This window comes from Sphaerodactylus townsendi, linkage group LG09, assembly GCF_021028975.2.
Source record: "Sphaerodactylus townsendi isolate TG3544 linkage group LG09, MPM_Stown_v2.3, whole genome shotgun sequence".
In the NCBI taxonomy this organism is placed as follows: Eukaryota; Metazoa; Chordata; class Lepidosauria; order Squamata; family Sphaerodactylidae; genus Sphaerodactylus; species Sphaerodactylus townsendi.
Window position 1 is genome coordinate 78,419,028 of NC_059433.1, and position 14,935 is coordinate 78,433,962.

At 87.2% G+C, this 14,935-nt stretch overlaps 1 protein-coding gene across 1 annotated transcript in view; it reads left to right on the forward strand.

The window, feature by feature from the left end:
* The first annotated feature begins 767 nt into the window (after positions 1 to 767).
* UTP23 (UTP23 small subunit processome component) overlaps positions 768 to 14,935 on the forward strand; it is a 51,052-nt gene continuing 36,884 nt past the window's right edge. The window contains exons 1-2 of the mRNA XM_048508601.1: positions 768 to 1,008; positions 1,648 to 1,822. Of these exons, the coding sequence (XP_048364558.1) occupies positions 821 to 1,008; positions 1,648 to 1,822 (363 nt within the window). The 5' untranslated portion in view covers positions 768 to 820. The remainder of the gene's footprint in view (positions 1,009 to 1,647; positions 1,823 to 14,935) is intronic.

Here is a 14,935-nt window from a genome sequence, read left to right on the forward strand (position 1 = left end):
TGCAAAAGCCCTATTGACTAAAAAAAGAACTTTATTATCAGTGGACCAACTTCCTTAGGTTCTACACTGGAGCTGAAGAAGGCCCCGCTCCAGGACCTTTAGGTGCAACAAGACTTTGGTTTATTATTTTTAATATAATAAATAAATAGTTTGCTTAGGCTCAGTAATGAAAAAATCGCGTTGGGAAAAATAGGATTTTAAAATGGAATGGAAAATTATATTAACCAAGAAAATACAGTATCTCGAAATATTAATATATAGCTATAGTAACTACATAGTAACTATATATTAATATAAAACCTTCGGCAAAATATATTAATATTTAATATTTATATTTTTAAAAATCATTATTATATTCCTGTTGAGTATCTTCATGCTTTCATCGAATATTATTTGTATAATTATGCAAGCTTTTAAGTTTCCAGACTGGTAATTAATTGAGATCTGTTCTGTTTACATTATTTCTATTCTTGTTTCATACTATTTTACATAGATGTTTGTATTTGTCACTAATGAAAAAAAATTAACTTAGTACATCACTAGTACCCCACTAATATTGAAAGGTTAAGAAAGGTTACTGGTAATTCTGAAGATGTGGGGGCCACAATCCACTTGGCTGAAGTTCACAATGTGAAATGTCTATTAGCTATCCCTAACGTGCAGTCTATTATAGTAATTGTCTTAGAGACGGAGGGTGGGGAGGGGGAGGAATACATTTAAGCAGCTTCACTGCGCGTGCGTGAACTGGCACATTCACTTCCGGGTTGCGCTTCCATGTGCATGGAGGGGGATTAAAAGGCGCTCCTCTGTTGCAGCTGCCATGAAGATCAAGCGGCAGAAGCATGCCAAAAAGCACATGGGCTTCTACAAATTCAACTTCGGCTTCCGGGAGCCCTTCCAAGTTTTGCTGGACGGCACTTTCTGCCAAGCGGCGCTGCGGAACAAGATCCAGATCCGGGAGCAGCTGCCCGGTTACCTGGCCGGTGCCACGCAGCTTTGCACGACCCGGTAAGGCGCAGGAAGGCGCGGAGCTCGACCAGGGGGGAAGCTAGGGAAGGGGGGACTGGTGCATGTCTGACTGACTTGTCTGTGGTGGAAAGGGGCCCAAGGCACAGCTGACTTGTGGCAACCTCAGAGGGTTTGCAAAGCAGGAGTGGGTTGGAGGTGGTTTGGCATTGCAAACTATTGCATTGTTGAAAGAGTTCGCAACAGCCTGCCCGCCCCTCCTTCCCTCCTTCCTTTGGCGCTATGCGTCTGCTAAACCCCCAGGAATGCTCCCAGCTGTGCCAGCATCCTCCTGAATCATAGGTGTCAAACTCGCGGGCCACCAGATGTTATGGGCTACAGTTCCCATCATCCCCTGCCAGCATCATGCTGGCAGGGGATGATGGGAACTGTAGTCCATAACATCTGGAGGGCTGCGAGTTTGACACCTGTGCTGTCACAGGTCCGGGTACTGGGATCTCTTCTGGGGCAGGAGCAATAGCAAACCAACTCTATTTTTTGCCCAAAAAATCCTGTGGAGTCACCACAAATCACTTGCAAATTGACAGCACTTTTTGCAACCATTTCTTTAGAATGACGGACCCCTGTATGTGTTCGACAGAACTGACTGCACACTTATCTCTAATCTCATTTTTCCTCCAGGTGCGTTCTAAAAGAATTGGAGTCCTTAGGAAAGGAATTGTATGGTGCCAAGCTAATTGCACAGAGATGTCAAGTGCGCCACTGCTCTCACTTCAAAGAGCCAGTGGGTGGTTCAGCCTGCCTGTTGTCCATGGTGGAAGGTGGCAACCCACACCATTATTTCATTGCTACACAGGTAAGATCCTTTTCCTTTTAGTTTCTAGGAACACTAACTTTCTGCTTAGCAGCTTGGGAGGGATAATTACTGATGGTATTAGGATAGGTTCGTGGTGGTGAACCTTTGGCATTCCAGATGTTATGGACTACAATTCCCATCAGCCCCTGCCAGCATGGCCAATTGGCCATGCTGGCCCCCCCCCCCTCCCCCCCGCCCCCTCCCCCCCTCCCCCCCCCCCCCCCCCCCCCCCCCCCACCCCCCCCCGCCACCCTCCCCCCCCCCCCCCCCCCCCCCCCCCCACCCCCCACCCCCCCCCCCCCCCCCCCCCCCCACCCCCCCCCCCCCCCCTCTCCCTTCCCTCCCCCCCCCCCCCCCCCCCCCCCCCCTCACCCCCCCCCCCCCCCCCCCCCCACCCCCCCCCCCCCCCACCCCCCCCCCCCCCCCCCCCCCCCCCCCCCCACCCCCCCCCCCCCCCACCCCCCCCCCCCCCCACCCCCCCCCCCCCCCACCCCCCCCCCCCCCCACCCCCCCCCCCCCCCACCCCCCCCCCCCCCCACCCCCCCCCCCCCCCACCCCCCCCCCCCCCCACCCCCCCCCCCCCCCACCCCCCCCCCCCCCCACCCCCCCCCCCCCCCACCCCCCCCCCCCCCCACCCCCCCCCCCCCCCACCCCCCCCCCCCCCCACCCCCCCCCCCCCCCACCCCCCCCCCCCCCCACCCCCCCCCCCCCCCACCCCCCCCCCCCCCCACCCCCCCCCCCCCCCACCCCCCCCCCCCCCCACCCCCCCCCCCCCCCACCCCCCCCCCCCCCCACCCCCCCCCCCCCCCACCCCCCCCCCCCCCCACCCCCCCCCCCCCCCACCCCCCCCCCCCCCCACCCCCCCCCCCCCCCACCCCCCCCCCCCCCCACCCCCCCCCCCCCCCACCCCCCCCCCCCCCCACCCCCCCCCCCCCCCACCCCCCCCCCCCCCCACCCCCCCCCCCCCCCACCCCCCCCCCCCCCCACCCCCCCCCCCCCCCACCCCCCCCCCCCCCCACCCCCCCCCCCCCCCACCCCCCCCCCCCCCCACCCCCCCCCCCCCCCACCCCCCCCCCCCCCCACCCCCCCCCCCCCCCACCCCCCCCCCCCCCCACCCCCCCCCCCCCCCACCCCCCCCCCCCCCCACCCCCCCCCCCCCCCACCCCCCCCCCCCCCCACCCCCCCCCCCCCCCACCCCCCCCCCCCCCCACCCCCCCCCCCCCCCACCCCCCCCCCCCCCCACCCCCCCCCCCCCCCACCCCCCCCCCCCCCCACCCCCCCCCCCCCCCACCCCCCCCCCCCCCCACCCCCCCCCCCCCCCACCCCCCCCCCCCCCCACCCCCCCCCCCCCCCACCCCCCCCCCCCCCCACCCCCCCCCCCCCCCACCCCCCCCCCCCCCCACCCCCCCCCCCCCCCACCCCCCCCCCCCCCCACCCCCCCCCCCCCCCACCCCCCCCCCCCCCCACCCCCCCCCCCCCCCACCCCCCCCCCCCCCCACCCCCCCCCCCCCCCACCCCCCCCCCCCCCCACCCCCCCCCCCCCCCACCCCCCCCCCCCCCCACCCCCCCCCCCCCCCACCCCCCCCCCCCCCCACCCCCCCCCCCCCCCACCCCCCCCCCCCCCCACCCCCCCCCCCCCCCACCCCCCCCCCCCCCCACCCCCCCCCCCCCCCACCCCCCCCCCCCCCCACCCCCCCCCCCCCCCACCCCCCCCCCCCCCCACCCCCCCCCCCCCCCACCCCCCCCCCCCCCCACCCCCCCCCCCCCCCACCCCCCCCCCCCCCCACCCCCCCCCCCCCCCACCCCCCCCCCCCCCCACCCCCCCCCCCCCCCACCCCCCCCCCCCCCCACCCCCCCCCCCCCCCACCCCCCCCCCCCCCCACCCCCCCCCCCCCCCACCCCCCCCCCCCCCCACCCCCCCCCCCCCCCACCCCCCCCCCCCCCCACCCCCCCCCCCCCCCACCCCCCCCCCCCCCCACCCCCCCCCCCCCCCACCCCCCCCCCCCCCCACCCCCCCCCCCCCCCACCCCCCCCCCCCCCCACCCCCCCCCCCCCCCACCCCCCCCCCCCCCCACCCCCCCCCCCCCCCACCCCCCCCCCCCCCCACCCCCCCCCCCCCCCACCCCCCCCCCCCCCCACCCCCCCCCCCCCCCACCCCCCCCCCCCCCCACCCCCCCCCCCCCCCACCCCCCCCCCCCCCCACCCCCCCCCCCCCCCACCCCCCCCCCCCCCCACCCCCCCCCCCCCCCACCCCCCCCCCCCCCCACCCCCCCCCCCCCCCACCCCCCCCCCCCCCCACCCCCCCCCCCCCCCACCCCCCCCCCCCCCCACCCCCCCCCCCCCCCACCCCCCCCCCCCCCCACCCCCCCCCCCCCCCACCCCCCCCCCCCCCCACCCCCCCCCCCCCCCACCCCCCCCCCCCCCCACCCCCCCCCCCCCCCACCCCCCCCCCCCCCCACCCCCCCCCCCCCCCACCCCCCCCCCCCCCCACCCCCCCCCCCCCCCACCCCCCCCCCCCCCCACCCCCCCCCCCCCCCACCCCCCCCCCCCCCCACCCCCCCCCCCCCCCACCCCCCCCCCCCCCCACCCCCCCCCCCCCCCACCCCCCCCCCCCCCCACCCCCCCCCCCCCCCACCCCCCCCCCCCCCCACCCCCCCCCCCCCCCACCCCCCCCCCCCCCCACCCCCCCCCCCCCCCACCCCCCCCCCCCCCCACCCCCCCCCCCCCCCACCCCCCCCCCCCCCCACCCCCCCCCCCCCCCACCCCCCCCCCCCCCCACCCCCCCCCCCCCCCACCCCCCCCCCCCCCCACCCCCCCCCCCCCCCACCCCCCCCCCCCCCCACCCCCCCCCCCCCCCACCCCCCCCCCCCCCCACCCCCCCCCCCCCCCACCCCCCCCCCCCCCCACCCCCCCCCCCCCCCACCCCCCCCCCCCCCCACCCCCCCCCCCCCCCACCCCCCCCCCCCCCCACCCCCCCCCCCCCCCACCCCCCCCCCCCCCCACCCCCCCCCCCCCCCACCCCCCCCCCCCCCCACCCCCCCCCCCCCCCACCCCCCCCCCCCCCCACCCCCCCCCCCCCCCACCCCCCCCCCCCCCCACCCCCCCCCCCCCCCACCCCCCCCCCCCCCCACCCCCCCCCCCCCCCACCCCCCCCCCCCCCCACCCCCCCCCCCCCCCACCCCCCCCCCCCCCCACCCCCCCCCCCCCCCACCCCCCCCCCCCCCCACCCCCCCCCCCCCCCACCCCCCCCCCCCCCCACCCCCCCCCCCCCCCACCCCCCCCCCCCCCCACCCCCCCCCCCCCCCACCCCCCCCCCCCCCCACCCCCCCCCCCCCCCACCCCCCCCCCCCCCCACCCCCCCCCCCCCCCACCCCCCCCCCCCCCCACCCCCCCCCCCCCCCACCCCCCCCCCCCCCCACCCCCCCCCCCCCCCACCCCCCCCCCCCCCCACCCCCCCCCCCCCCCACCCCCCCCCCCCCCCACCCCCCCCCCCCCCCACCCCCCCCCCCCCCCACCCCCCCCCCCCCCCACCCCCCCCCCCCCCCACCCCCCCCCCCCCCCACCCCCCCCCCCCCCCACCCCCCCCCCCCCCCACCCCCCCCCCCCCCCACCCCCCCCCCCCCCCACCCCCCCCCCCCCCCACCCCCCCCCCCCCCCACCCCCCCCCCCCCCCACCCCCCCCCCCCCCCACCCCCCCCCCCCCCCACCCCCCCCCCCCCCCACCCCCCCCCCCCCCCACCCCCCCCCCCCCCCACCCCCCCCCCCCCCCACCCCCCCCCCCCCCCACCCCCCCCCCCCCCCACCCCCCCCCCCCCCCACCCCCCCCCCCCCCCACCCCCCCCCCCCCCCACCCCCCCCCCCCCCCACCCCCCCCCCCCCCCACCCCCCCCCCCCCCCACCCCCCCCCCCCCCCACCCCCCCCCCCCCCCACCCCCCCCCCCCCCCACCCCCCCCCCCCCCCACCCCCCCCCCCCCCCACCCCCCCCCCCCCCCACCCCCCCCCCCCCCCACCCCCCCCCCCCCCCACCCCCCCCCCCCCCCACCCCCCCCCCCCCCCACCCCCCCCCCCCCCCACCCCCCCCCCCCCCCACCCCCCCCCCCCCCCACCCCCCCCCCCCCCCACCCCCCCCCCCCCCCACCCCCCCCCCCCCCCACCCCCCCCCCCCCCCACCCCCCCCCCCCCCCACCCCCCCCCCCCCCCACCCCCCCCCCCCCCCACCCCCCCCCCCCCCCACCCCCCCCCCCCCCCACCCCCCCCCCCCCCCACCCCCCCCCCCCCCCACCCCCCCCCCCCCCCACCCCCCCCCCCCCCCACCCCCCCCCCCCCCCACCCCCCCCCCCCCCCACCCCCCCCCCCCCCCACCCCCCCCCCCCCCCACCCCCCCCCCCCCCCACCCCCCCCCCCCCCCACCCCCCCCCCCCCCCACCCCCCCCCCCCCCCACCCCCCCCCCCCCCCACCCCCCCCCCCCCCCACCCCCCCCCCCCCCCACCCCCCCCCCCCCCCACCCCCCCCCCCCCCCACCCCCCCCCCCCCCCACCCCCCCCCCCCCCCACCCCCCCCCCCCCCCACCCCCCCCCCCCCCCACCCCCCCCCCCCCCCACCCCCCCCCCCCCCCACCCCCCCCCCCCCCCACCCCCCCCCCCCCCCACCCCCCCCCCCCCCCACCCCCCCCCCCCCCCACCCCCCCCCCCCCCCACCCCCCCCCCCCCCCACCCCCCCCCCCCCCCACCCCCCCCCCCCCCCACCCCCCCCCCCCCCCACCCCCCCCCCCCCCCACCCCCCCCCCCCCCCACCCCCCCCCCCCCCCACCCCCCCCCCCCCCCACCCCCCCCCCCCCCCACCCCCCCCCCCCCCCACCCCCCCCCCCCCCCACCCCCCCCCCCCCCCACCCCCCCCCCCCCCCACCCCCCCCCCCCCCCACCCCCCCCCCCCCCCACCCCCCCCCCCCCCCACCCCCCCCCCCCCCCACCCCCCCCCCCCCCCACCCCCCCCCCCCCCCACCCCCCCCCCCCCCCACCCCCCCCCCCCCCCACCCCCCCCCCCCCCCACCCCCCCCCCCCCCCACCCCCCCCCCCCCCCACCCCCCCCCCCCCCCACCCCCCCCCCCCCCCACCCCCCCCCCCCCCCACCCCCCCCCCCCCCCACCCCCCCCCCCCCCCACCCCCCCCCCCCCCCACCCCCCCCCCCCCCCACCCCCCCCCCCCCCCACCCCCCCCCCCCCCCACCCCCCCCCCCCCCCACCCCCCCCCCCCCCCACCCCCCCCCCCCCCCACCCCCCCCCCCCCCCACCCCCCCCCCCCCCCACCCCCCCCCCCCCCCACCCCCCCCCCCCCCCACCCCCCCCCCCCCCCACCCCCCCCCCCCCCCACCCCCCCCCCCCCCCACCCCCCCCCCCCCCCACCCCCCCCCCCCCCCACCCCCCCCCCCCCCCACCCCCCCCCCCCCCCACCCCCCCCCCCCCCCACCCCCCCCCCCCCCCACCCCCCCCCCCCCCCACCCCCCCCCCCCCCCACCCCCCCCCCCCCCCACCCCCCCCCCCCCCCACCCCCCCCCCCCCCCACCCCCCCCCCCCCCCACCCCCCCCCCCCCCCACCCCCCCCCCCCCCCACCCCCCCCCCCCCCCACCCCCCCCCCCCCCCACCCCCCCCCCCCCCCACCCCCCCCCCCCCCCACCCCCCCCCCCCCCCACCCCCCCCCCCCCCCACCCCCCCCCCCCCCCACCCCCCCCCCCCCCCACCCCCCCCCCCCCCCACCCCCCCCCCCCCCCACCCCCCCCCCCCCCCACCCCCCCCCCCCCCCACCCCCCCCCCCCCCCACCCCCCCCCCCCCCCACCCCCCCCCCCCCCCACCCCCCCCCCCCCCCACCCCCCCCCCCCCCCACCCCCCCCCCCCCCCACCCCCCCCCCCCCCCACCCCCCCCCCCCCCCACCCCCCCCCCCCCCCACCCCCCCCCCCCCCCACCCCCCCCCCCCCCCACCCCCCCCCCCCCCCACCCCCCCCCCCCCCCACCCCCCCCCCCCCCCACCCCCCCCCCCCCCCACCCCCCCCCCCCCCCACCCCCCCCCCCCCCCACCCCCCCCCCCCCCCACCCCCCCCCCCCCCCACCCCCCCCCCCCCCCACCCCCCCCCCCCCCCACCCCCCCCCCCCCCCACCCCCCCCCCCCCCCACCCCCCCCCCCCCCCACCCCCCCCCCCCCCCACCCCCCCCCCCCCCCACCCCCCCCCCCCCCCACCCCCCCCCCCCCCCACCCCCCCCCCCCCCCACCCCCCCCCCCCCCCACCCCCCCCCCCCCCCACCCCCCCCCCCCCCCACCCCCCCCCCCCCCCACCCCCCCCCCCCCCCACCCCCCCCCCCCCCCACCCCCCCCCCCCCCCACCCCCCCCCCCCCCCACCCCCCCCCCCCCCCACCCCCCCCCCCCCCCACCCCCCCCCCCCCCCACCCCCCCCCCCCCCCACCCCCCCCCCCCCCCACCCCCCCCCCCCCCCACCCCCCCCCCCCCCCACCCCCCCCCCCCCCCACCCCCCCCCCCCCCCACCCCCCCCCCCCCCCACCCCCCCCCCCCCCCACCCCCCCCCCCCCCCACCCCCCCCCCCCCCCACCCCCCCCCCCCCCCACCCCCCCCCCCCCCCACCCCCCCCCCCCCCCACCCCCCCCCCCCCCCACCCCCCCCCCCCCCCACCCCCCCCCCCCCCCACCCCCCCCCCCCCCCACCCCCCCCCCCCCCCACCCCCCCCCCCCCCCACCCCCCCCCCCCCCCACCCCCCCCCCCCCCCACCCCCCCCCCCCCCCACCCCCCCCCCCCCCCACCCCCCCCCCCCCCCACCCCCCCCCCCCCCCACCCCCCCCCCCCCCCACCCCCCCCCCCCCCCACCCCCCCCCCCCCCCACCCCCCCCCCCCCCCACCCCCCCCCCCCCCCACCCCCCCCCCCCCCCACCCCCCCCCCCCCCCACCCCCCCCCCCCCCCACCCCCCCCCCCCCCCACCCCCCCCCCCCCCCACCCCCCCCCCCCCCCACCCCCCCCCCCCCCCACCCCCCCCCCCCCCCACCCCCCCCCCCCCCCACCCCCCCCCCCCCCCACCCCCCCCCCCCCCCACCCCCCCCCCCCCCCACCCCCCCCCCCCCCCACCCCCCCCCCCCCCCACCCCCCCCCCCCCCCACCCCCCCCCCCCCCCACCCCCCCCCCCCCCCACCCCCCCCCCCCCCCACCCCCCCCCCCCCCCACCCCCCCCCCCCCCCACCCCCCCCCCCCCCCACCCCCCCCCCCCCCCACCCCCCCCCCCCCCCACCCCCCCCCCCCCCCACCCCCCCCCCCCCCCACCCCCCCCCCCCCCCACCCCCCCCCCCCCCCACCCCCCCCCCCCCCCACCCCCCCCCCCCCCCACCCCCCCCCCCCCCCACCCCCCCCCCCCCCCACCCCCCCCCCCCCCCACCCCCCCCCCCCCCCACCCCCCCCCCCCCCCACCCCCCCCCCCCCCCACCCCCCCCCCCCCCCACCCCCCCCCCCCCCCACCCCCCCCCCCCCCCACCCCCCCCCCCCCCCACCCCCCCCCCCCCCCACCCCCCCCCCCCCCCACCCCCCCCCCCCCCCACCCCCCCCCCCCCCCACCCCCCCCCCCCCCCACCCCCCCCCCCCCCCACCCCCCCCCCCCCCCACCCCCCCCCCCCCCCACCCCCCCCCCCCCCCACCCCCCCCCCCCCCCACCCCCCCCCCCCCCCACCCCCCCCCCCCCCCACCCCCCCCCCCCCCCACCCCCCCCCCCCCCCACCCCCCCCCCCCCCCACCCCCCCCCCCCCCCACCCCCCCCCCCCCCCACCCCCCCCCCCCCCCACCCCCCCCCCCCCCCACCCCCCCCCCCCCCCACCCCCCCCCCCCCCCACCCCCCCCCCCCCCCACCCCCCCCCCCCCCCACCCCCCCCCCCCCCCACCCCCCCCCCCCCCCACCCCCCCCCCCCCCCACCCCCCCCCCCCCCCACCCCCCCCCCCCCCCACCCCCCCCCCCCCCCACCCCCCCCCCCCCCCACCCCCCCCCCCCCCCACCCCCCCCCCCCCCCACCCCCCCCCCCCCCCACCCCCCCCCCCCCCCACCCCCCCCCCCCCCCACCCCCCCCCCCCCCCACCCCCCCCCCCCCCCACCCCCCCCCCCCCCCACCCCCCCCCCCCCCCACCCCCCCCCCCCCCCACCCCCCCCCCCCCCCACCCCCCCCCCCCCCCACCCCCCCCCCCCCCCACCCCCCCCCCCCCCCACCCCCCCCCCCCCCCACCCCCCCCCCCCCCCACCCCCCCCCCCCCCCACCCCCCCCCCCCCCCACCCCCCCCCCCCCCCACCCCCCCCCCCCCCCACCCCCCCCCCCCCCCACCCCCCCCCCCCCCCACCCCCCCCCCCCCCCACCCCCCCCCCCCCCCACCCCCCCCCCCCCCCACCCCCCCCCCCCCCCACCCCCCCCCCCCCCCACCCCCCCCCCCCCCCACCCCCCCCCCCCCCCACCCCCCCCCCCCCCCACCCCCCCCCCCCCCCACCCCCCCCCCCCCCCACCCCCCCCCCCCCCCACCCCCCCCCCCCCCCACCCCCCCCCCCCCCCACCCCCCCCCCCCCCCACCCCCCCCCCCCCCCACCCCCCCCCCCCCCCACCCCCCCCCCCCCCCACCCCCCCCCCCCCCCACCCCCCCCCCCCCCCACCCCCCCCCCCCCCCACCCCCCCCCCCCCCCACCCCCCCCCCCCCCCACCCCCCCCCCCCCCCACCCCCCCCCCCCCCCACCCCCCCCCCCCCCCACCCCCCCCCCCCCCCACCCCCCCCCCCCCCCACCCCCCCCCCCCCCCACCCCCCCCCCCCCCCACCCCCCCCCCCCCCCACCCCCCCCCCCCCCCACCCCCCCCCCCCCCCACCCCCCCCCCCCCCCACCCCCCCCCCCCCCCACCCCCCCCCCCCCCCACCCCCCCCCCCCCCCACCCCCCCCCCCCCCCACCCCCCCCCCCCCCCACCCCCCCCCCCCCCCACCCCCCCCCCCCCCCACCCCCCCCCCCCCCCACCCCCCCCCCCCCCCACCCCCCCCCCCCCCCACCCCCCCCCCCCCCCACCCCCCCCCCCCCCCACCCCCCCCCCCCCCCACCCCCCCCCCCCCCCACCCCCCCCCCCCCCCACCCCCCCCCCCCCCCACCCCCCCCCCCCCCCACCCCCCCCCCCCCCCACCCCCCCCCCCCCCCACCCCCCCCCCCCCCCACCCCCCCCCCCCCCCACCCCCCCCCCCCCCCACCCCCCCCCCCCCCCACCCCCCCCCCCCCCCACCCCCCCCCCCCCCCACCCCCCCCCCCCCCCACCCCCCCCCCCCCCCACCCCCCCCCCCCCCCACCCCCCCCCCCCCCCACCCCCCCCCCCCCCCACCCCCCCCCCCCCCCACCCCCCCCCCCCCCCACCCCCCCCCCCCCCCACCCCCCCCCCCCCCCACCCCCCCCCCCCCCCACCCCCCCCCCCCCCCACCCCCCCCCCCCCCCACCCCCCCCCCCCCCCACCCCCCCCCCCCCCCACCCCCCCCCCCCCCCACCCCCCCCCCCCCCCACCCCCCCCCCCCCCCACCCCCCCCCCCCCCCACCCCCCCCCCCCCCCACCCCCCCCCCCCCCCACCCCCCCCCCCCCCCACCCCCCCCCCCCCCCACCCCCCCCCCCCCCCACCCCCCCCCCCCCCCACCCCCCCCCCCCCCCACCCCCCCCCCCCCCCACCCCCCCCCCCCCCCACCCCCCCCCCCCCCCACCCCCCCCCCCCCCCACCCCCCCCCCCCCCCACCCCCCCCCCCCCCCACCCCCCCCCCCCCCCACCCCCCCCCCCCCCCACCCCCCCCCCCCCCCACCCCCCCCCCCCCCCACCCCCCCCCCCCCCCACCCCCCCCCCCCCCCACCCCCCCCCCCCCCCACCCCCCCCCCCCCCCACCCCCCCCCCCCCCCACCCCCCCCCCCCCCCACCCCCCCCCCCCCCCACCCCCCCCCCCCCCCACCCCCCCCCCCCCCCACCCCCCCCCCCCCCCACCCCCCCCCCCCCCCACCCCCCCCCCCCCCCACCCCCCCCCCCCCCCACCCCCCCCCCCCCCCACCCCCCCCCCCCCCCACCCCCCCCCCCCCCCACCCCCCCCCCCCCCCACCCCCCCCCCCCCCCACCCCCCCCCCCCCCCACCCCCCCCCCCCCCCACCCCCCCCCCCCCCCACCCCCCCCCCCCCCCACCCCCCCCCCCCCCCACCCCCCCCCCCCCCCACCCCCCCCCCCCCCCACCCCCCCCCCCCCCCACCCCCCCCCCCCCCCACCCCCCCCCCCCCCCACCCCCCCCCCCCCCCACCCCCCCCCCCCCCCACCCCCCCCCCCCCCCACCCCCCCCCCCCCCCACCCCCCCCCCCCCCCACCCCCCCCCCCCCCCACCCCCCCCCCCCCCCACCCCCCCCCCCCCCCACCCCCCCCCCCCCCCACCCCCCCCCCCCCCCACCCCCCCCCCCCCCCACCCCCCCCCCCCCCCACCCCCCCCCCCCCCCACCCCCCCCCCCCCCCACCCCCCCCCCCCCCCACCCCCCCCCCCCCCCACCCCCCCCCCCCCCCACCCCCCCCCCCCCCCACCCCCCCCCCCCCCCACCCCCCCCCCCCCCCACCCCCCCCCCCCCCCACCCCCCCCCCCCCCCACCCCCCCCCCCCCCCACCCCCCCCCCCCCCCACCCCCCCCCCCCCCCACCCCCCCCCCCCCCCACCCCCCCCCCCCCCCACCCCCCCCCCCCCCCACCCCCCCCCCCCCCCACCCCCCCCCCCCCCCACCCCCCCCCCCCCCCACCCCCCCCCCCCCCCACCCCCCCCCCCCCCCACCCCCCCCCCCCCCCACCCCCCCCCCCCCCCACCCCCCCCCCCCCCCACCCCCCCCCCCCCCCACCCCCCCCCCCCCCCACCCCCCCCCCCCCCCACCCCCCCCCCCCCCCACCCCCCCCCCCCCCCACCCCCCCCCCCCCCCACCCCCCCCCCCCCCCACCCCCCCCCCCCCCCACCCCCCCCCCCCCCCACCCCCCCCCCCCCCCACCCCCCCCCCCCCCCACCCCCCCCCCCCCCCACCCCCCCCCCCCCCCACCCCCCCCCCCCCCCACCCCCCCCCCCCCCCACCCCCCCCCCCCCCCACCCCCCCCCCCCCCCACCCCCCCCCCCCCCCACCCCCCCCCCCCCCCACCCCCCCCCCCCCCCACCCCCCCCCCCCCCCACCCCCCCCCCCCCCCACCCCCCCCCCCCCCCACCCCCCCCCCCCCCCACCCCCCCCCCCCCCCACCCCCCCCCCCCCCCACCCCCCCCCCCCCCCACCCCCCCCCCCCCCCACCCCCCCCCCCCCCCACCCCCCCCCCCCCCCACCCCCCCCCCCCCCCACCCCCCCCCCCCCCCACCCCCCCCCCCCCCCACCCCCCCCCCCCCCCACCCCCCCCCCCCCCCACCCCCCCCCCCCCCCACCCCCCCCCCCCCCCACCCCCCCCCCCCCCCACCCCCCCCCCCCCCCACCCCCCCCCCCCCCCACCCCCCCCCCCCCCCACCCCCCCCCCCCCCCACCCCCCCCCCCCCCCACCCCCCCCCCCCCCCACCCCCCCCCCCCCCCACCCCCCCCCCCCCCCACCCCCCCCCCCCCCCACCCCCCCCCCCCCCCACCCCCCCCCCCCCCCACCCCCCCCCCCCCCCACCCCCCCCCCCCCCCACCCCCCCCCCCCCCCACCCCCCCCCCCCCCCACCCCCCCCCCCCCCCACCCCCCCCCCCCCCCACCCCCCCCCCCCCCCACCCCCCCCCCCCCCCACCCCCCCCCCCCCCCACCCCCCCCCCCCCCCACCCCCCCCCCCCCCCACCCCCCCCCCCCCCCACCCCCCCCCCCCCCCACCCCCCCCCCCCCCCACCCCCCCCCCCCCCCACCCCCCCCCCCCCCCACCCCCCCCCCCCCCCACCCCCCCCCCCCCCCACCCCCCCCCCCCCCCACCCCCCCCCCCCCCCACCCCCCCCCCCCCCCACCCCCCCCCCCCCCCACCCCCCCCCCCCCCCACCCCCCCCCCCCCCCACCCCCCCCCCCCCCCACCCCCCCCCCCCCCCACCCCCCCCCCCCCCCACCCCCCCCCCCCCCCACCCCCCCCCCCCCCCACCCCCCCCCCCCCCCACCCCCCCCCCCCCCCACCCCCCCCCCCCCCCACCCCCCCCCCCCCCCACCCCCCCCCCCCCCCACCCCCCCCCCCCCCCACCCCCCCCCCCCCCCACCCCCCCCCCCCCCCACCCCCCCCCCCCCCCACCCCCCCCCCCCCCCACCCCCCCCCCCCCCCACCCCCCCCCCCCCCCACCCCCCCCCCCCCCCACCCCCCCCCCCCCCCACCCCCCCCCCCCCCCACCCCCCCCCCCCCCCACCCCCCCCCCCCCCCACCCCCCCCCCCCCCCACCCCCCCCCCCCCCCACCCCCCCCCCCCCCCACCCCCCCCCCCCCCCACCCCCCCCCCCCCCCACCCCCCCCCCCCCCCACCCCCCCCCCCCCCCACCCCCCCCCCCCCCCACCCCCCCCCCCCCCCACCCCCCCCCCCCCCCACCCCCCCCCCCCCCCACCCCCCCCCCCCCCCACCCCCCCCCCCCCCCACCCCCCCCCCCCCCCACCCCCCCCCCCCCCCACCCCCCCCCCCCCCCACCCCCCCCCCCCCCCACCCCCCCCCCCCCCCACCCCCCCCCCCCCCCACCCCCCCCCCCCCCCACCCCCCCCCCCCCCCACCCCCCCCCCCCCCCACCCCCCCCCCCCCCCACCCCCCCCCCCCCCCACCCCCCCCCCCCCCCACCCCCCCCCCCCCCCACCCCCCCCCCCCCCCACCCCCCCCCCCCCCCACCCCCCCCCCCCCCCACCCCCCCCCCCCCCCACCCCCCCCCCCCCCCACCCCCCCCCCCCCCCACCCCCCCCCCCCCCCACCCCCCCCCCCCCCCACCCCCCCCCCCCCCCACCCCCCCCCCCCCCCACCCCCCCCCCCCCCCACCCCCCCCCCCCCCCACCCCCCCCCCCCCCCACCCCCCCCCCCCCCCACCCCCCCCCCCCCCCACCCCCCCCCCCCCCCACCCCCCCCCCCCCCCACCCCCCCCCCCCCCC